This window comes from Strongylocentrotus purpuratus, unplaced genomic scaffold (genome assembly GCF_000002235.5).
Source record: "Strongylocentrotus purpuratus isolate Spur 01 unplaced genomic scaffold, Spur_5.0 spur5_scaffold_20, whole genome shotgun sequence".
Classification (NCBI taxonomy): Eukaryota; Metazoa; Echinodermata; class Echinoidea; order Camarodonta; family Strongylocentrotidae; genus Strongylocentrotus; species Strongylocentrotus purpuratus.
This window is the reverse complement of record NW_022145606.1, coordinates 5679148-5702240: the sequence shown is the minus strand read 5'-3', so window position 1 is coordinate 5702240 and position 23093 is coordinate 5679148. Positions and strand designations below refer to the sequence as shown.

At 35.9% G+C, this 23093-nt stretch overlaps 2 protein-coding genes across 2 annotated transcripts; one reads left to right on the top strand and one right to left on the bottom strand.

Annotated features, from left to right (window-relative positions):
- Positions 1 to 2569: 2569 nt before the first annotated feature.
- On the bottom strand, positions 2570 to 5015 carry LOC115927180. Its single transcript, XM_030992660.1, has 3 exons — positions 4558 to 5015; positions 3231 to 3520; positions 2570 to 2979 (listed from the first exon to the last, which is right to left on the bottom strand). Exons 2-3 carry the CDS (start codon positions 3465 to 3467, stop codon positions 2788 to 2790), a joined length of 429 nt encoding a protein of 142 aa, XP_030848520.1. The 5' UTR covers positions 3468 to 3520; positions 4558 to 5015; the 3' UTR covers positions 2570 to 2787.
- A 10394-nt stretch (positions 5016 to 15409) lies between these two features.
- LOC105438637 (probable serine/threonine-protein kinase roco11) lies at positions 15410 to 22507 on the top strand. The gene is made up of 10 exons (XM_030993288.1): positions 15410 to 15415; positions 15724 to 15822; positions 16302 to 16403; positions 17278 to 17481; positions 18156 to 18269; positions 19466 to 19600; positions 20195 to 20401; positions 20969 to 21154; positions 21770 to 21908; positions 22497 to 22507. The coding sequence occupies exons 1-10, from the start codon at positions 15410 to 15412 to the stop codon at positions 22505 to 22507; spliced, it is 1203 nt and encodes a 400-aa protein (XP_030849148.1).
- Positions 22508 to 23093: the final 586 nt, after the last annotated feature.

The window sequence follows — 23093 nt, the reverse complement described above, 5'->3', positions numbered from 1 at the left end:
AGATATTTATTTATATTAACAAGGTATATTTCTTATTCAGCAAATGCTTTTTTATATTTACTATTTTTCAAACAACCAGGGGCCCATCTTATAAAGAGTAACGATCAATTAAAATCGATCGCAACTTGATATCAATTACAAATAAGTACTAAAGGAGATAGAAGTATGTATTAAGCGTTTGCGATGGATTTGTTTGGAGGACTTACGAGACAAAGTCCAGGTCATCCAACATATGTCTATTTCAGGGGGATTTGCTTGGAGGATATAGTGTATCTGCTACATATAATACCTCAGTCATACGAGTAAGGCCGACCTAAGACCAATAACATCCTCCCACCAACAAAAATATATCACACTACCCAAACGGCCATAAATTGGTCAGTTTTGAGTTGCTTTGGAGTCGGTTTCTGCGATGTGGCAAAGGTGCAAGCTGCAGAGTGATACGGTCATGTCAAAACCCAAACTTTATTTTCTACCATGATGGTTGTCCTCGCATATTTTTAAATTTTTGTATAGTTTAGGAAGGTCTTGCTTTCTGTGGCAGGCCAAATTCGTGTCTTTATCCTGACTTGTTTTGTTTTGGGTGTTATTCTTGGTTTTCCTTATTAAAGATGAAACTGATACAAACGAGGGAAACGACGACCAACTGACACCTCTCAAACATGACTGGGGGAGCAATCGGGATGATATTTCCTTCGGTGGCCTTTCGGCACCCCCCGAGATCCTGGCTCGGGGGCCGAGAGCACAGCGAGCGTTTGCCGAAGCAGCTAAAGCTGGCAAGAAGAAAGTATTCCGAACGCGCCTGATGCTTGTGGGACAAGAACGTGTTGGAAAGACCAGTCTAAAGAAAACTCTTACAAGACAAGGGTAATCTTTGTAAATTAATTTTCTGTCTCTCTTTCCCTTACAAAAAAAATCTCTATGGTACACCATACAAACACCATAGCAAATCTACCATAGATTACCATACAAACACCATAGCAAATCTACCATAGATCTACCATTCATTTACCATAGAACTAATTAAAATAATTGGGACAAATTTATTCATTTATTCAAATTAGGCCACACCTACATATTCTACCATAGAGCCACCATTCATATACCATAGAGCCACCATAGAGTCATCATTCATTTACCATAGAGCCATCATTCATCTACCATAGAGCCACCATTCATCTACCATAGAACCACCATTCATCTACCACAGAGCCACCATTCATCTACCATAGAGCCACCATTCATCTACCATATAGCCATCATTCATCTACCATAGAGCCACCATTCATCTACCATAAAGCCACCATTCATCTACCATAGAGCCACCATTCATCTACCATAGAGCCACCATTCATCTACCATAGAGCCACCATTCATCTACCATAGAGTCACCACTCATCTACCATAGAGCCACCATTCATCTACCATAGAGCCACCATTCATCTACCATAGAGTCACCACTCATCTACCATAGAGCCACCATTCATCTACCATAGAGTCACCACTCATCTACCATAGAGCCACCATTCATCTACCATAGAGCCACCACTCATCTACCATAGAGCCACCATTCATCTACCATAGAGCCACCATTCATCTACCATAGAGCCACCATTCATCTACCATAGAGCCACCATTCATCTACCATAGAGCCACCATTCATCTACCATAGAGCCACCATTTATCTACCATAGAGCCACCATTCATCTACCCTAGAGCCACCATTCATCTACCATAGAGCCACCATTCATCTACCATTCACTACCATACGCAACAAAATGTTACGCTTAATTGTAGCATTTTGAAATGGTATATTCAGAATGGTAGTTTGGATCTTGATCTATGGTTAGCAGAATGGTGGCTGTAGTGCGTTCTATAGTACACAGAATGGTGACTATAATATATTGAATTTTTGAGAAATCTAAACTTAAATGTTAACTTACAATACACACATGATGCTTATTAAAAAAATGAATTGAATGAAAGTGGCAGGATGTATTTGGTTTATATCAAAAGTTGTATGCATGTACATATGCTAAAAAATAAAATAAAAGGCAAGTAAAAAAATATATCACATAAACATGTACACTACAAACTAAAATGAAAGGCAAGTTCGTAATTGCAACACAAATTACTTGGACTTATTCTACTAAGATGTAATAAATACCCACATATATATCACCCTAGTTCCTCTAAATAATCGGCAAGTTAAAAAGAAACAACTGAAATGTCACATACAGTGTGTACGTAAACATGACTAAAATGAAAGGCAAGTTAAAAATATATAAACATGTACAATAAAAACTAAGGCACTGAGTTGCAGCACAGGATTGTTCTAAAACATTGTATAAACATGTACAATAAAAACTCAAATGAAAGGCAAGTTCATAATTGCAACACATATTACTTGGACTTATTCTACTAAGGTGTAATAAATACCCCCATATATATCACCCTAGTTCCTCTAAATAACTAAAATGTCATATATAGTGTGTATGTAAACATGACTAAAATGAAAGGCAAGTTAAAAATATATAAACATGTACAATAAAAACTGAGGCATTGAGTTGCAGCACAGAAATGTTCAAAAACATTGTATAAACATGTACAATGAAGTTCAAGTCAAAGAGGTTGTATATGTGAGTTCGAAGAGGAGCAGAAAATACAAGCCTTGCTGCTCATTTTTGGAGTCTCTGAAGGCGATCAAGGTCCCTCTGGCTGAGAATACTGAAGACCCAACCCTTTCTATACTCAAACTGTTTACATGATTTTGATAGACCTTCTGTGTCAAACAATCTCCCCTGTATCGATCGGTATCACTACCCCCACCCCATGATTCGATGTGTAACCTCGTCTATGCCATGTTCCATCGTAGGGCACTGCCACGTCCACATGATCATTTTCCCTGATGGTCAGATCCTTGTCCATGGCCCTTTGACGTAGGCATGCTGCTACATTCTTCTTCTGATCCTTACTGGTCTGCAAAAAAAAAAAGAGTTTGTAATAAATAACAAGTAAATTTCAAGTTCCCTCAGGCCCCTTACTTATTAGACCCTATTACAAATATTTAGATTTGATTAATTTTCATCCCTTGATTTGACAAGAAGGGATATTGATGTACATGTATTATACTGTCTATCGACCATAACTAAGAAATAAAAATATGTTTGGATTAAATGTACGTACAGCTAAGATAATGTAATGAAGAAAACACAAGGCTGGTGACTAACCTCTTGGGATAAGGAAGATAAAGTGGCTATGTGCCTGTTGTAGCTAGGGGCTTCGACTAGTGGGGCTGTTCCGAGGATGGTCAGCAAGTCGCACAAGCTATCCCGTGCCAAACCAACCTCCGTTGCTGCCAGAGTAGCTCTGCGGTTTATTTCTGCAGACTTTCCACGTCCTTCGCATTCATTTTCTGATGAAGAGAATGTCCTCTCCTTCTTGCAAATGAAGCAACCAAGGACCATGGCGCAGTTCAACCCATTCCTCTTTGACAAATTCTCCAGAGGAATGAGATGCCCTGTAAAAGATATCCAAAACACTTTATGGAACAAAGAAAATATTTTGAAAAGCACAATCCCCAAATAATAACAAAGTGCTAGTTATGACATACATGTAGTATATTACACAAATACACATTTTCACAGATTTCACGACGATTCCGATGCCCCCACTTCGATTCACCATAGAGTAAAGGAGGGGTTTTTCGGCCACTTAAGACAAAATCCTATTTTTTGGACTCTTTACTTCCTATTTATTATCATTTCTTGTTCAAATCATGAAGCAAATACTATTATTATTTAAACAAAGAAAGAATCCCAGAAAAAAAATCATGAATTGCCATGACAACATTCATTTCAATTTTCACTGTTTCGGAGGTAGTTTTCGGCCTAGTGAGGCAGTTTTCGGCCGCATGTACAAAGTCAATAGGAAGCAAGCAAGCGCGCCATGCGTTTCCCCACTGATCTATAGCACTAGCGGCCGGAGCAGGTATCCCAAGCCGGAGCTTCCCGTGCTGAAAACTATCTCTGCGGTGATCAGAAATTGGAATCTGAATTAGACAGAGATATCGTGTGTGCGCTGCGGTATCCGGCTGCATTGATTAAATACATGCGATGAGATACTTTTGAGCTTGCGACTCACACAAAATCGGACTCTAAATCTGAAAAATACTTGAAATAAAGCTCATTTTATGGTACCCATATACACGCTTAAGATACTTAATTTTTCAGATTCGGGGAGCGGGACCGCCGATTACATCGCTAAAATGTGATATTTTAGGACATATTTTCCATTGCAAATGTGGTTCTTCAGTGACTCTGGCATGGTATGGTATGTGTGGGATATATGATATGCTGTTATGCGATGGATTTTACAGGGATTTTACCATGCATCCAACGGATCGGCCGAAAACTGGTGATGGTCGATTACCCCCTCCTTTACTCTATTCTTAATCATTTGATTTGGCTTTTTGAGCCATTCACCCCTTGAGCATGCAATACAATCTCAAAGTAACAGTTTGCAAACTAAAAATATTGTTTGATAGTAAGTACATACCTCCCAGACACACGTGAGCCTTTTGCAAAGCAGCTGCAAGTTGTGGGCCACTAATGACGCGGATCTTCACATGTGGGACCAGGGCCAAAAATAGGGCTGTCCAAACACTTATTCAGGGAAAGCTTCCTCGATCTCTGAATTAGCTGTTAGTTCTTCTGGCACCTCTCCAGCATTCATGTTACTCTTCTGTAATATCTGGTAATGATCTCCTTTGAACACCTTCCTCTTCCTCACATATTTTGGAGTTTTGCGAAGCATTTTCAGTGAGTAGAAATTGGAGACCAACGGCTAGAAGAGTTATTCAAATCTTGGGCACAAGGTGGCAGCAAACAGCCCTTGTTATCTACTTTCTGCTGATATACATTACTTGTTACAATTTGGTTTAGAATTTTTTATTTAATGATTTCTTTAATTGATTGAGACTAATTGAGTGCAAACAGAGGCAGTGGAGCGACTTCCTAAGTGGGGGGGGGGGGGTGCCGGGGGGGGGGGGGGCACCAACAAAAAGGGCACTTTCTGGAGAAAATAAATAGGGCACCTACAAAGGGAAATCTCACAGCGAAAATATATATTTAAAAAAAACACATTTGTATATACCCCCTATATTGTGATTAGATTATCAGGGATGATTTCAATATTTTTTTTATCTTTATAAATAAGATTTGTGAGGTCGCAGTGCGAAAAATTACATCAATTATAAAGAAGAAAAACCCAATCCTGATGGGTTTATTACATTATCATAACAGAAGACTAAAAAGACCTTTGATAAGTACCATAATTATAACATCTAGAAATGCGGGTGTGCTTTGGGTGATATTGCTCTTAGTAGCTGGAAATTAGGGGCACGTGATGAGAGGAAAAGGGGACACTTATCGAAAAGGGCGACACTTATTAGAAAAAAAAGGAGCACATGTCAAATTACAACGGGTAATTATCAGAAGGTGAAAATGGGGCACGTACGTATCATTGTTAAAGGGTAATTATCTTAGGTGAAAAGAAAAGGGGCACTTATGAGAATGAAAAAGGGGCACTAATAATAAGGGGAAATGTTGATTTGTTGTACGAAAAGGGGCACCGATCAGTTTTTAATAGGGGCATTTAATACGAGGGGAAGGGGGGGGGGATTTATGAGAAGGGGGAAGTGCAGGCTATTATTAAAAAGAAAAGAGGCACATGTCAAGATAAACGGGGCACTTATGAGAGATGAAAAGGGGGTAATTATGGGTAGGGGATGGGGCACTCTTTTAAATGGGGCAAAATAAAAGGGGCAGTTATTGAAGATGATAAGAGCACTTATCAGGAGGAAAAGGGACACTTGTCAAAAATAAAACGAGTACCTCTCAGAATTTAATAGGGTCATTTACTAGAGATGGAACGGGACTATGAGAATGAAGAGGGACTTAAGAATGAAAAGTAACTGTTTTCATAGATGGAAAGGGGGCATTTATGATAAAGGGAAGGGGCTCTCTTTTAAATGGGGGCACTTGTTAGAAAGGAAAGGGGGCACATGTGAAAATATAAGGTGCGCTTATCCGAGTTAAACAAGGGGTAGTTATTAAAAGGGGAAAGGCCCCTCTCAGATTTGAATAGGGAAATTATCAGAGGTGAATGGGGCACTTATCAAAAGTGAAAATGGGCACTTCTCGTATCTGAAAAGGGGCACTTATTAGAGATGGAAAAAGGGCACTTATGAGAATGGAAAATGGACACTTATTGCAAAGGAAAACCGGAACTTATCGAAGGAAAAGGGGCACTTTAAAAAAAATAATAGGGGCACTTTTTAAAGTAAAGGGGCCCTTTTTATGTAAAAAAAGTGCCACGTTAGAGCCACCATGGGGTCACTAACCACTAGAAATATATCATAAAGTCATCATCCACCATAGAGCTACTGCTAAAATATCTTACACCACAGGTATATACCATTCAACGGAAATACCATATAATATACTCTACCATATATCATACCATAGAAATACCATACACCATACCCCGCACCATACAGCCACCATAGAGCTACCATAGATCTACCATTCACTTTAGACCCACCATAGAGTCACTAACCACCATTAATGTACCATAAAGTCATCATCCACCATAGAGCTACCACTGAAATATCCTCCACCATAGGGATACCATTCAACAGAAATACCATAGAAATATATTCTACCATATAACATACCGTAGAAATACCATACACCATACAGCCACCATAGAGCTACCATAGATCTACCATTCACTTTAGAGCCACCATAGAGTCACATAACCACCATAGATATACCATTAAGTCATCATCCACCATAGAGCTACCACTGAAATATCCTCCACCATAGGGATACCATTCAACAGAAATACCATAGAAATATATTCTACCATATAACATACCGTAGAAATACCATACACCATACAGCCACCATAGAGCTACCATAGATCTACCATTCACTTTAGAGCCACCATAGAGTCACATAACCACCATAGATATACCATAAAGTCATCATCCACCATAGAGCTACCACTGAAATATCCTCCACCATAGGGATACCATTCAACAGAAATACCATAGAAATATATTCTACCATATAACATACCGTAGAAATACCATACACCATACAGCCACCATAGAGCTACCATAGATCTACCATTCACTTTAGAGCCACCATAGAGTCACATAACCACCATAGATATACCATTAAGTCATCATCCACCATAGAGCTACCACTGAAATATCCTCCACCATAGGGATACCATTCAACAGAAATACCATAGAAATATATTCTACCATATAACATACCGTAGAAATACCATACACCATACAGCCACCATAGAGCTACCATAGATCTACCATTCACTTTAGAGCCACCATAGAGTCACATAACCACCATAGATATACCATAAAGTCATCATCCACCATAGAGCTACCACTGAAATATCCTCCACCATAGGGATACCATTCAACAGAAATACCATAGAAATATAGTCTACCATATAACATACCGTAGAAATACCATACACCATACAGCCACCATAGAGCTACCATAGATCTACCATTCACTTTAGAGCCACCATAGAGTCACATAACCACCATAGATATACCATAAAGTCATCATCCACCATAGAGCTACCACTGAAATATCCTCCACCATAGGGATACCATTCAACAGAAATACCATAGAAATATAGTCTACCATATAATATATCATAGAAATACCATACACCATAGGACGGCATCAATGATATACCATTGACCATAGAACTCCACCATTCAGCAATTGTGTGGTATACCATAGAAATATATTCTACCATATAATATATCATAGAAATACCATTCACCATAGAGCCGTACCATAGGAATATCATAGATTTTTTTTGTAAGGGTTCTCTCTCTATTGTTCCTTGTTTACCCGTCTCTGTATTATGTATTTCATCCACTCCCTTGAGAAAACAAATAGACGACTTTATTACCAGTCATGTTGACTTAACGCTTTCTGTTTGGATGCATGAAATCTCTTTCCAACATAATAAAGGTTCAGGGAGCAAGATGATTTTGATGTGGGTTATTCTGTGTTATCGATAATGAAAATGATTCCCTTTGTGATTACTGTTACGATATACGATATCCGAATATCCGGTATCCGTCGTAGTTGAATAAACCACATGCCTACCATAACAAACCAGTCTGCTGACTCTCTATTATCCTGAGTTATCTACCATTACCAAGACCCTCAAACTCATCAATTACTCGTCCTTTTTTTAACTGCATTTATCTCTTATTTTCTTTTTTTGTTGGTAATATAATCATTTCTAATCAGTGAACATGTACATGTAGTATTCACTGTAGTCGTTTGTGATCAAATTTGTGAATGTGCTAAAAAACAAACTGCAAATTATTTGTTGATTTGTTTTATTGGTTTCTGCATCTTTTTTCTTTTTTCATCATACATTTTCCTGAACATAATATGGTTTGATACAAAATTTTATACAGATAATAAACGAATTTAAACAAATATATTGAATGCATAATTAACATACATTATATGTAGGAGGGCTACAGAAATAAGCAAAGTAGCTTGACGTACCCGCAGCCCTAAACTTAGATACAACAACAATAACACATACAAATAGAAAAGACTGACTTGCAGAGAAGAAAAGGAAAGGGGAGAGAAGGAGCGTTGGTAATAATACAATACATCTCGTACATCTGCTGATTGAATGCAGGTTCATTCATGAATTGCTAAACGATGCTAGGTCATGGACGATTACACATCATTGTTGAATATACAGTCAATGTACACACGAACATGAATATAGTACAATTATGTCTACAATAATGTGATAACTGTTATTTTTACACCATGTCTACAATGTTTATAATCAAGTTGTGATGTCTATTTTCATAATACTTGTTGATCACTTGAGGAAGAAGTGAGATGACACATCAAAACATTGTGGAAAACATTGTATATGTTGGAATCTAAATAATGTAAACATTCTCTGGATTCATCTTTTAATTGAAAGATATTGAAATAATTAAAAACCGTTGACATAATTATGTATCCATATTTTCTTTTAACAAGACAAATATGAGAAAATAAAGAATAACAATTTGAAAACATTTCAAACATTTGAAATATTTGTAATCTGTTATTCCAACACTCGGACTTGATAATGGATATCTATGTTAGATTTTATTGGAGGACATCACTCTATATTGTAAAGACGTCATAATTCTTTTTTTTTCTGATTTGAAGGAAATAAATCTTATAAAAAGTTATACAAAGTAATGATTTTTGTATACATGATTTGCCTGTGTCTCTTTTGAAGGGCTTTCCAATCTGTATAGCATGTTGCTTTGAAGGAAAGCAGACATATTAGACAAACAGATTGGTGAAAGTTTGAACCAAATCCGGTAAACATTGAGAGAGGTATGAAGTTTTAAAAGTCGTAATGTCGTGTGATGTCGTTGAAGGCAACTTCTCCGTTATGGTACACAATAAATGTGATATAATTTTCCAATATGAAATTCGTTTCAATTTAATAATGGTTTATTAGACATGTTCCACGAGTCGTGTGTACACATAATAAAATATAATAAACAACATACTGTCTTGAGAGGTTCTGGTTAAAACTAGGCGCAAGAGGTGACTCCAATAGTACTATTTGCTGAGGGGCGCAGCCCCGAATTAAAGGGTACTTTTGGAGTCACCGAGGCCCATATTTTTAACCAGTACCTCGAATAAAAGGCATGGTATATTTGTTTTATATATTATAAAATATTTTATTTAAAAAAAAATCATTAAATCAAGATTTGAAAAAGAAGAAAAAATTCACATTTGTTTTTCAACTCCCAAATAGTACTCCTAAATAATACTCTCGAGCTGTATTTCAAGTATTTTTTCAGATTTAGAGCCCAATTTTGTGTCATTCGCAAGCACAAAGGTATCTCATCGCACTAAATCAATGCAGCCGGGCACCGCAGCTCACACACGATATCTCTGTCTAATTCAGATTCCAGTTTCCGATCACCGCATAGATAGTTTTTCGCCATGGGGAGCTCCGGCGAGCTCCGGGGTGGGATAATTGCTCCGTCCGCTAGTGCTATAGATCAGCGGGGGAACGCACGGCGCGCGCGCGCTTCTTATTGACTTTGTACATGCGATCGAAAACTGTCTCGCTATGCCGATAACTGTCTCCGAAACGGTGAACATTGAAAAGAATATTGTCATGGCAATTCATGATTTGTTTCTGGATTTTTTGTTTGTTTAAGTAATAATGATAATATTTGCTTCATGATTTGAGAAAGAAATGATAATAAAAAAAAAAAAAAAAAAAAAAAAAATAGGATTTTGCCTTAAGTGGCCGAAAACCCACTCCTTTACTTTAGTACTTTCTAAAAATAGTTCAAATATTTCTGGTCATGTGACGAGCTCTCAACCAATCAAAAGCCAACATTTTTTTGATGCAGGATATAAAATTGAATATGTGATGTACAGTCAAGAGTAATAAACTTTGGTAAAAGTTTTTCTAATGTAGATGATAATTGTTGCTGGATACAGACGAAATACATTACCAAAGTAACATATATAAAAGTGCAATTGATTATAAGCACTATCAAGAACATAAAGCACACACTTGAATAAGATCAGAATATAGTATAGATGTACATGTATACTGGATAGGATCTCTCTCTTCCTTCTTCTTTACTTGATGTAATAATAATAATAATAATATTTATTTGCAAAGCGCAATAACTATCTGGATATATTCTACTGCGCTGCAAGAGCTCGTAAATGCTGTGCTATACATAATATATGAACAAGTTATTTTTCAGTTTTTATTAAAATTATCTAGTGATGGTGCTTTCCATATTTCTAGTGGTAATTTATTCCATAATCTAGGTGCAGCACAGAGAAATGACCGGTCCCCGAGGGTTACTTTGGTTTTATATGGGTGTATTTGCAACATAAATGTGTCTTGTGTACTACGAAGGTTACGACCATGAGTTTGAAACTTGATATGTAACATTTAGTAACATAACTAGGAGCTTTGTAGACTATCATTAATATTTTAAATGTAATTATCTGGCGAACTGGCAACCAGTGTAGTTCCTTTAGAAGTAGGGTTATTCGAGAGAATTTTAGGAGGCTGCAAATTAGTCGTGCACATGTATTTTGGACCCGCTGCAACTTGGAAATTTGGGAGTCTGGCAATCCATACAATAAACTATTACAGTAATCTAGTTTACTAGTGACACATGCATGCATGATTGTTTTCATGCTCTCCTGATCAAAGTATTTACGAATGCGTCTCAAATTATAAATCATGAAATAGGCTGATTTGCTTATTTTAGTGATTTGTGAATCCATATTCAGGTGGGTATCAAAGGACACACCTAAGTTTCTAACAGTATCAGATGGGGGTAATGGTGGAGTCACCAACTGATACACTACGCGATCTAAATTTAGAAACCTGGTATGGAGGTAAACTGACCAAACGTTCTGTTTTGTTATCATTTAACATCAACTTGTTTGGCAACATCCAAATCTTAATATCAACAACACATGTTTCTAATTCAGAAATACAATGATCTTCAGCCGTGGGAACAGGTGTTATGGATAGACCTGAAATTCATGATTGTACGTGGCGATATATGGGAGAGCTCTTCAACCCAACTAAGTCAAAAATTATTTCACAATTGCATTCACTAATTCATCAATTTGAGATTCACATAGCTTGAGTGATTTTAACTTCGGAAACTTTATAATTTATCATTTATTTATTGGATGTTGTTACTTGTACTCGGATTTTTTTCTGATTTTACCCAATTCAGCTTGTCGAACGTTTAGAATACTTTGTTTTGTAGGTTTTACTTTGTGCATCGGAATATAAGTGTGTAGATATAATTATAATTAATTATATTGTTATTAATAGTATTACTATTACTATTATTATTATTTAATTTGCCTCAGATTTGATAAGAATGAGGCAATAACGGACGGTGTAGAAACAACAGATGCATGTGAAATTAGCATCGAGGTTGCAAAGGCTGGCGGGAAAATGTGGTCAATTCACAAGAAAAGACATGGGAATGAAGATATAAAAGGTAAGCAAAACTTGAACAAAGATTTTGCCCTTTACTAAAAAAATAAAACAATTATCTGCATATTTGTTTTTTTCAAGTCTGACATTATAAATTTGTCAAACTGTTGGTAACAAATGACAATGTTTTTTTTTTTTTATCAAAACGTATTTGTTACTATTTGTAAGCACATATTAGTTCAGGTTTATAGATGTATTTTGTTCTTGTTGCTCTTATTAATCATTCAATTCAATTCGAAATAATATTTCAGTCAAGATGTATATTGGAAAAATTGAAGGACTCGCATCACATCACATCGTATGTCTAGCCATCTGGTAATTGTTAACTTCCTATAAAGGCAGGATTGCCCTGAAATCATATAATTAAAATTATTATGGATCCATACAGTCTAATATTAAGATATGATACAATTGTAGAATATGATATATGACGATTTACTTTCACAGAGGATGAATATAAAAATGCTCTTGCGAATGAAATAGCAAAGAGTCTGACCGTGACCCCACCACAGGTAATTATAATCTTCATCCAGGTATTGTTTTTCTGATTTGAGGTAAACCAGTGAGAGAGTCAGAGAATGAAATGACTATCTTACTTGTTAATCCAAATAAAAATATCTACGGAAGTAAATGCAGTAGTGATTTGTAATTATAATGGAGAAGTGAAAGTCTGCCAGAAGAAAGAAATGTGAATTTATGTTGACCTTCGGAACAAATAAAGGATGTCAACAATTCGCTAAACGAATTTAAAAGCAATATACTTGAGTAGTAAGTAAAAAGTGAACATTTAAAGGGCTGTCTTAGACTACGATGCACTACAGAAGCCTTTTTAATTTGGGATACGCATTTTTTCAACATCTATCATTTGATCCATTATGAAATAAGAATCAATTTCGTGAGAAAAAATTATTAAAAACCGTTATGTATTTTCGTGAAGAAATAACGTTTTGTAGACAATTAAGAGTATGTTCTTTTCCTCACTCGCTGCACTCTCTCGCAACACATAAAAACAGTAGGATTTTAGGCATTGACGTTTCCGAATAGCTACATACTTAGTCAACGAGGTGCCAGTATATATCTTACATTTTCATATCGAAATTGCATTTTTACCCTACTTGTTCACTTCACTCGCCCAGAACATTTAGAAACAGGATGATTCTGACACAAGATGCCCGAATATCTATATTCGTGCATCGATGTGACCAAATATATGACTTTGAATTCATGTATTATGCAACCAGTTCCCGCATACATAAGACCATAATTTTAACTAGTTTGTGTCGTTTACAAAATAACATTTTTTGCACCTTAAACAATTCTTTGGTTTTGCTCGCTCCAAGAAACAGAATGTGTCCATAAAGGTGTACCTAGCACTTGAGGTGTACCAGTGATGGAAAATGAATCTTCTATAAATAATTTGAGAGAAAGGCTGACAAATGCTGCTCTACAGTATGTCGAGGTCGCTGTTTACTTTCCATATGCATTACATTTGTAAACTAATAAACATAACCTCTCACCAATATAAATTAAAACTTACCATATGCATTATATTTCTAAACTAATAAACAAAACCTCTCACCAATATAAATTAAAACCACCAATCATCAACAAACAACAGCCCAAGGTAGATATTAGCTGTTTGTATCTGGAATATCGAGTTTTTAGTTAGTCATGCAAATACACAATAAATTACTCTAGGCCAGTCTAAAATGAAAGTCTAAATGAATACAGATCGAGTGTACTCATCTCACCAACCACTTAAAAAGTAGTTCTAGTTGTTAGTTGTAATGTGGGTAGTGCAGGCTGCTCGGTGGCAATATTAATACTGGTTTATTTTGTACAGGATGAGGAAAGTTTAGAACCACACAGCGATACTACTCTCGCCAGAGGCCTGAATTCATCAGAATCAGGTTTGTGTTTTTGTTTTTGTTTTTTTTGTTATTTTTAGTTTAGCTTGTGTTGTTTGTTTGATTTCTTTGATACCAGTCGATCTATCCTTAATGTATCATCCATAAGATAAACAGTATCACTAAAAGCTGATAACAAATAAGTATAACATCCCTATAAAGTGTTCCCACAGAAAAATTCTTATAACCCAGTGATCAATTAAAACTGTAATCAATTTTGACTCGTTAAATGTCACTTAAATTTAATATTCTCACAATTTTAATGATTATGATAAAAACATAGTCACATTTGAAGGCCATTTTAAGAGGTAGGATGATATTTAACATGATCCATTTACAAACGCAGACATGCCAATATAGCCACTCTAACGTTCGCATTCTTCTTGGTACCCACTTAACACCTGGGCGTAGAGTGGCAGATGTAGAATAATTATGCATGTGTTTATCCTACAATTACATAATATTTCTCCTTTTTTACAGAAGAATTTGTCTTGGATAATGTGGAGGTGCCCAAGGATAAAGAGGAGGGTGACAATATGCCAAATCAAGTAGCAAGTCTGGTGGAGAAAATGCTTAAGGAACAGGTTAACCTAAAGGTAGAATTCATTTTTGAACCCTCTTTCTTCATGTGGTATAATATGTTTACAATTTTCTACAATGCTTTTGTTTTATCCTAGAATCTTATATTAGACCTAATGTATGTTTTGATCTCATTTTTATTTGTATTATTATATGTGCATGATTTATTGAATAAAGAACTGATTTATAATGTGTGTTTTTTATTATAAGTTTCGTTTAATATTGTTTAACTCATAGCCTGTCACAAGGCTGCATGCACGCTATCGTTATAGTGATTTATATATGTGAGAGAGCCATCGCTTGAGTGCCATGTGCGTGCGAGGGCGCACTCGTAATAGTCTTTATTGTTCATGCTCATTGGACTGTGTTGTGTGTTTTGCACTCGCTATTCATAGAACCATTGCGTTAATCACATTATCTCCAAAGCAACCTGGCACGGGGGGATTTGGAGCTTGGCACAATGGGGGTTAGCCCTGTGGCATGATAAGAGTTAATAAGACAATGGTGCGCTTAGAGACACCCGTATTAAGCGCCTGATAAATGTTGTGTATTGTTATTATTATTATTACTACTTTTAATGGTATCATCGAAATCTGGTGTGTTTCCACACGAGCGTATAGCGGCAGATACTCCATTAGACCCTGAAAGATGGAGAGATGGAAAGTAACAGTACTTCAAAATCCAAGAAAACATACAGATTAGCATACCAGCTGATCTCAACCTCATTTGGTGTCAGGAGTGGGGTTAACAATCTATGTTAGATCCTGAGGAACATGAGAGTGAGAAAGATCTATCAAGGAAAGGAAGAAAATTTGCCGTTTTGGAACATGTTTCCATGGTGTAAAAAAACCTTGTGAATATATATATACATGATACTCAATGGCTATATGCTTACTGGATGTTTTGCTCATTCTTTGTTAAAAATGATGCTACAGTATGTGATACAGAAGATCTCTTCATGATACGCGTTTGGATAAAGTTGTTTTGTGATTGTCTTCAGGATAAGTACTGATGTTCCTGTTATTTTTTGTAAAATGTTGTTGCCAGTTGTTCATATAGATGTGTATTAATTTTCCTCATTCCTTAGGAGATAGGAACAGACATGATTGATAGCGGCAGAGGAGAAGGAGTCTCACTAAGTATATGGGACTTTGCTGGACACGACATATATTACTCAACCCATCAGGTAAAATAACATTTTAAGAACATTAGATTCCTTGCAAATTATACCGTGGTGCCATGAAAGCAAATTTGTAGAGTATTGTTAGATTCTATAGAAAATTTGAATAAATTGTATTGACAACAGTTTTCCATACATCCATTATGGATTTCATATCCTAACTATATGATCTTTTTATTGTGATTTTGTTCTGATCAGTTTCAGTGTAGATATCTCATTCTCAAAGAAATCACTGTCTCAGTTTGCAGTGCAGTTTAGAGACCTCTTGCCTAATTCAACCAGTCCACCTTGCATTCATGAGTTACGAAAAACACACACACACACGCACACAAACACACCAAAGGGTATGAATCATTTAGTTGTTAATCGTATATAAACAGTGCCTGAGGTTCTTTATTATTATAGAAAATATAAGAGCATATAGAAATATCATAGCATTGTAGTTATTAAATACTTATGCATCACTTTTATTCCCTCTCCTGTAGGTATTTCTGACGTGGCGAGCTATTTATGTGATTGTCTTTGATCTCAGTAGAAGTTTGGATTCTGTCGTTCCCCCTGAATCCAGAGACAAGAATTATGAAATGGTATGTTTTTCTTTTATTTTATACTGCTTAGCAAAAATAAATTATGCTTTACAGGGGATAGATAAATGTTAACTAGTGTTGTGCTTTCTTTGCCAAACATCAGTTATTTTCCTAAAGTTATTTTGTAAAGTTTTACTTTTGCTCATCATCCATTAATCGTATACAATGTGTTTTTAAAGTATAGATGCTATGTATTAAAGCTCTTGTTCCTTTTGACTATTTTTAAACGTAGATTCAACCTGTTTCCGTCTGGATTAATACTTGTGTAAATTGTGGGTACGATTAAATCAGTGATATATTACACTTTGTTTTCCTTTACTTTTTAAGAGCAGGGTTTTGAGATTACATAGTTGAAATTTCTATCTCTTTGAATGTCCACTTATCTCTGTTCGAAAATACACGTAGGCCTACAATGTCATCCTGCCAATCACGTCCACACTTGGGCATGACATTAAAGTGATCAGCTTTTGAGAAGAAAAAAAAAAAATTAGCAACTGTAATGTTTTACCAATTTAATATCAAGGATTACTGCTATTTCTCTTCATGATTAATGTACCATCTCCGCATGTCATCTTCTCATACATCTTATTTCATCCCTATTCTTTAATGAATTCTAATTCTTTTACTGTAGCATAAATTATTTTTACTTAATATCCCTTTTGTATATACAGTAATTATGGAGTAGTATAAAGGATTGCAAAGGTTCAAGCTTAGTTTATGTTGCAAGCCTTCTTCGTGATTATGTTATGAATATGTTGGACGCAAGGAGTGGGACATGTATGCGTTACACTATTATAATGATTACCAAATATGATTTTTCTGTGTGTTTTATCGTTGGCCTTACCATGCATACTTCTTTACAATTAAAACGCAGGTTAAAGGAGGTGCCAAATCAGAACTGACATGTCTAGAGTTCATCAATTTCTGGTTGTATTCCATCTACGCCCATGCGGTGGCGCCGTCTTCAGTCATAAATAAGAATACGCGGTCTAAAACCGCCCAGAAATCTCCACCAATATTCATCGTTGGAACGCATCGAGAAAGTGTGAAAGGAGATGCAAAAGAGAAAAGGGAAAAGGTAATGGTTTATGATATAAACGTTTGTTTATAATGAAGTAACAATTTTGTTTACCCCACCTGTTCGTTTTCGCGACCAGCACACAGCATATTCTCAGATAGGCCTACCCTTGATACTCGATTTACACCGACTAGACTGACACCAACACGACAAATATCGAACAAAAAGTACCATACCCTGAGTCAGACTGAACGCTTTAGTCTCTGATATCAACGGTTGTTCCGATGAGACTCCATCTCGCCAGACCTGGGATACTACAATTTGTTCAATCTTTACATCTTCACATATACATTTTGGCTGCAAAATTACACTTTCTGTTATTTTAAAAAATAACACAAACTGAAATATATACTTTAACTTACTATAGCTTGCTCAATTTAATAGCTCCTACATTTAATTTTTAATTGTTTTGCATTGATTATAACTTAAAAAATGAAATATTTGTATACAGATTTTGTTCAATTCTTCACTGATCTGTTTGTCGCATTTTCCCTCTTGTATTAAAACCAATGAGATATCATGGTGTACTTTAATTGCGTTATGCTATTTCGTATCGGCATTCTCTAATTGTGCATAGATTATCGTGTTCTCATCTAAAGTGAGGTATGCATGCATGTTCAACATTATGACTAATATTTGTATTTTCTGTTCATTTCATTCTTTTGGTCTTCTAGATCGGCTCTGCCTTTAAGAAGATCCGTGAATCTATCATGGAGAGGCCGTTTCAATGCCATGTGGTTCCCGAGTATTATGCCATTGATAACAGCTTAGAGGACAAAGACGATATGGTACATCATAAATAATCATCAACTTTTATAATTTATATTAACCTGTAAACAAAAGAGTGTTACTGATTATCTATCAAATCCAGTTGCATCCAATCCAAAATGTAAAATTACTTTTCCTTGCAGTTATGAAGTGCTGCTCAAATTGATCCACATCTTTGGACCACTTTAAAAATAATATATCACTTAAAAAAGTTAAGCTAATGCAGTCCATTGTTCTGTAACAAAATACAAAAACAGCTTGGAGTCATGGGACGAAATGTGATGGATTTTAGACTCAGGGTTTTTTTTTATCTTAAATATTGTCCCAATCGTTTAACTATGGCCTATATTAAGATTTTTGTTTCATACACAAAGAGCTGACATAACCATCTCCTAATATCTAACTTTTTACTAAATTGTTAAAAGCTGCTAACTCTGCTAACTAGGTGCGTATTCCTTTTGACATCTAACCTCAATATGATTCTATGACAATGTCCAAAACATTTCAATGCAAGTTACCGAGAAGTTATTTAGATAAATAATATTTCCTGTAATTTAATCGACTGCGCATAAATATTAAGGTAGTTCATATTTATACATAGTGAAATTGATTTCCATTCACTGTGCTCGACGAAAATCAATTATAGGCATTTACTCTTAACCTAAAATCAAATGGCATTGGTAGTTATTCTTTGTAGAATACTTGACACGAGCTATTGGCTTCATGGTTTAATTGTCTCGGGTAATAATACAACTGTACAAATATGTGTGTTTATATACAATCAATGTGGAAGAGAAATATCACTTCTTTCATTACCCATTGGCAATTCTTTTCCACATTTATGCGCTACATCTGTGCAATTATTCCCTCTGTTACTCTATAGTGATATGTTTGTGTAATTAGCTTAATATTCCTGAACATGCTCAATTAAATTTATCATTGAATATTTAATGACACTTCCTTAACACATTGCTTACTGGAACCTGGTGGTCCATGTGTTAAGCCTATGGGATTAGATACAAAAAATTCAGTAGCCAACGTGTTAATTATTCATCAACATCTTCGTAATATTTTGTCTGAATCTTTCCTAATTTTACTGTGTGATGTAATCCCTATATTATTTATTATATGGTTTTGAAGTTTTTATTATGATGTAAATATCTTGAGGTGCATGTCAAGTAACACAAAACACACCAATAAGTACTTTCCTTTGTAGCTGGTTGCGTTGAGGAGACATATTGAGAGAGTAGCGATGGCAGAGCCTTACATGGGAGAAGAGATTCCACTCAGATGGCTCTTATTTGAAGAAGCTCTAGCTGCACATGAAATCAATTACATGTCGTTAGATCAGGTATGACTGCAACGTTTATTCTTGTCATTCTCATGTATTTTGCGTTCGGTTTATTGTAGTGGTAGAAAATTGGAGATTAATTGTATGTATGCAGTTCATATTTGAACTTCAAGTTTTAAATGCCTAGTTTGGTTTTATTCCTTTTGTTTTTCTTTAAAATTTTCCATTTGTTGGTACCGAATTTTCTAACAAATGTATTTATGTATATATTTCATTTTCAAGGAAAATTAAGTTAAGTCCTTATTTCATTTCTTCATAGCTACCTACAAGTCTCCTGGTATTGTTGGGAATATAAAAAGCTACATTTTTTAAATGCATCCATCAATGATGCCTTTTCAATTTTGTAAATAAGCCACTTCATGCCTGTTTCAATAAATTGAAGTAGTCCCTTTGAAAATCATGGGATAAGACTGAGGCTTCGTGTTGCATTCTGTAACAGATTTGCTTGATTAATATATTCACATTCTGTGTATGCCCTGTGTAAATTGAATGTAGTGTTACTGTTACGATATTTATTCATTTAATAGCTACTCTTTGTGATGTTTGTCACCAATCATATGATGATTTTGAAACCGTTTTTTTGCATTCTTCCAGGCCAAGGAGCTGACACAGTCAGTAGGGATGGAATTGGAGCATGAACTTCTCACGATGCTGACCTTTTACCACGACCTTGGTAATGTAGTCTACTACGGAGGCATTGAAGACCAGACGTCTCTACTACGAGACATGGTGATCCTGAATCCTCAGTGGCTAATTGATGTCTTCAAGCAGGTCATAACCATCCTTGATCCCGCAAAGAGGGTGAGAAACCTCCTCCTTTACAACCTCATTCACTCTTGCTGCAGTAAGCTGCAGATTTTTTTTTTTGATATAACGAAATGCATGGGAATTTGGCATTCAAAAGTAATCGCGTGCCACAAAGGTCCTATGCAGTCTGTCATACAAGACATCGTAGGAGAACACGTGGCTAATTGATGTATTCAAACAGGTCATTATCATCTTGGATTCTGCAGAGAGGGTGAGCAGTCTTCCCCTCCGCTTATAATCATATTGTGGGTTTATATGGAGCTCAATACATCAACAATGTCCGTAGTGTCTATGTGTTAAACAATCGAGAATTAGAAGTGTAGTATAATTAAAAACATAATGCAGTAAACTGCGACATTATGATCTATGTGAATATGCCTGTAAAGAATTATTTTTAGAGACAGAGTTTTATAGTATTAATACAAATGATAGGGCATACTATTTATAATATTGATGTAACAAAGCTCTCTGTTTACCACGTAGTAATGGTTTCCAATCTATACTCCTATGTCCAGTTTATATTCCAACTGCCATTAAGTTGACATTGTGTTTTAATTATAGGATGGAATCGTGAGTGATGCTTTGGTCACTCTTGAGAAGGATGGTATCTTAGAGGATAGGTTGATTCAGCATATGTGGCAAGGATTCTTGGAGCAAAAGGAGGCACTAGTGCAGCTCATGGCCAAGTTCGATCTCATATGTGACGCTTTTGTAGAACGACCCCAGCAGGATGGAGTAGACACTGAGGTAAAATCTCCAGCTAATTAGTGTCCCGATCCGTGCTCCCCCGGCAATGCCCGAAAAGAAAAATATTTATAATTAATATAGGATTAGATTTATGGTTGCTATTTGGTTTTTCGGTCTAGGGTTAAAATAAGGGTATATTTGTAGTTTCATTGCTGAAGTTATACATTTAGTTAGGATAGGACATTAAAAAAAGCAATTATTGAAGGATCTTGCTTCACCCTAACCTCTGAATATTGCGACTAGAAATATTCAGACAATATAGAAGCAAACACGGGACATTTACCAGCTTTTGTAAATATTAATATATATATATATATATATATATATATGTAGATATTTACTCAGGGTTGAAAATGGGTACATATGCTGTAAAATGTAAAGATTAAGGAGAGAAATGTATATTTCTGAAATTGGAAATCAGAATTGCTCAATGGGTCGATGTTGTTGTGAAACTTCCCAAAATTTAGTGGCCGGAATGAATGTGTAAAACTAAATGATGAGTAAAATATGAATTGTACTGTTTTTTGCATAGATTTATAGATTTCTTGTTTGTATCTTGCTTTATTTTGTTTTGTATTTATGGTTTAAGTGTTTGGATATGTTTTTATATTTTAGGTATCAAATGAGACAGAGAAGGTGGTAAATAAGCGCTACTATGTTCCTTCCAGACTGACGTCCCCTTGTCCCCAAGAAGAGAAGGCACAGATCAAATCTTCTACAGACTTTTATTTGGACTTCAGAGGCTTCTTACCAGGTGAGGATGAATTTATCATCTGTTTACAGCCAGGAGGGTGTTAACACATGTAATGTATCGTAGAGTTCTTCTTGCTCCAAAGAGACTATATTGCAATTCGATTGCAACAAGGTGGGTATAAAGTCAAACCTGTCTAAGTGGCCCCTTCCTATAAATGCCACCTGTCTAGGCAGGTCATACATTTTGTATCCCTTGAGAAAGAAATGTGTGTCCTGAAGGAGAACACCTGTCTACAGTGGCCACTTGCTCTATTTTTCTTGAGTTGCCTAATGAAACAAGTTTGACTGACCTTAATAGGTTCTTGCCAAAGGTGACCAACGCATCAAAAGTAAACACAAAGTTCACCATGTCCAACTCACGGATAGATTTTAAAATTCTAGGATCGGCTTCACCCTTGAGTAGAAAATTGATAAGCTACATACTATTTATGATATTTCTTTGTATCAGATTAGTCTACAATCTTTCTTTGATTTGCCTAAATTCTAATGATAATATCGATATTGAAAATTTCAGAGTGAACATATCCACCACGCAAGTTGCTTAGGGTGCTCCAATATTACCACAGCTCTTCTGGGTTACTTGTTGTAGGTTGCCCTTAGCGAATCAAGGGATTCCTCCATGTCGGTACCCTTTTAACACCTTGGTGGACAGTGGCAAATGTAGATTAATGTCCTGCCAAATGACGTGTCAGGGCGGTCAGGTATATAAACCACTAATAAACCACTATGATTATGTTTATAGTCAGAGTTTAGTCCATCTTGTTAGAAACTCTTTTTTGTTTTTCTTAGAAATTTAAACTTGTCTTTAAGTATTATTGCAGCTAATATATCTATTGGGGCTGGCTTTTAAAACGTCACTTGTCATACTCTTTTTTGTCATCTCTCTTGTTTGCCATTTCCACAGACGGGCTGTTTCATCGGTTGATGTCGAGAGCAGTCAGATGGATGGGTGAAAGAGATGAAACCCCAGTCACTCTATTCCATCGTCACATCAGTCTAATGGTTGATGGAGTGCACCATGCCTTACTAGAGATGTCACCTCCATGTGAAGCAACTATCAAGGTTTGAGTCAAGCGTCAGCGATACCTTTTTGTTATCATGGTGGAGATACTAAATTGTATGTAAAGTTTTTGAGGCCGTGCATCGGATACCTTCAAAGGCAACGAATAATCTCCGCCGGGCAATG

Bases quoted from the DNA above. Each gene is read 5' to 3' on its own strand.
- LOC115927180 (XM_030992660.1), bottom strand. From the start codon at position 3,467: ATGGTCCTTGGTTGCTTCATTTGCAAGAAGGAGAGGACATTCTCTTCA. The intron at 2,980-3,230 runs GTTAGTCACCAG...TTTTTTTTGCAG, and splicing joins TATCTTCCTTATCCCAAGAG to ACCAGTAAGGATCAGAAGAA.
- LOC105438637 (XM_030993288.1), top strand. The intron at 15,823-16,301 runs GTAAAATAACAT...CCTCTCCTGTAG, and splicing joins TATATTACTCAACCCATCAG to GTATTTCTGACGTGGCGAGC. The intron at 19,601-20,194 runs GTATGACTGCAA...GCATTCTTCCAG, and splicing joins ATTACATGTCGTTAGATCAG to GCCAAGGAGCTGACACAGTC.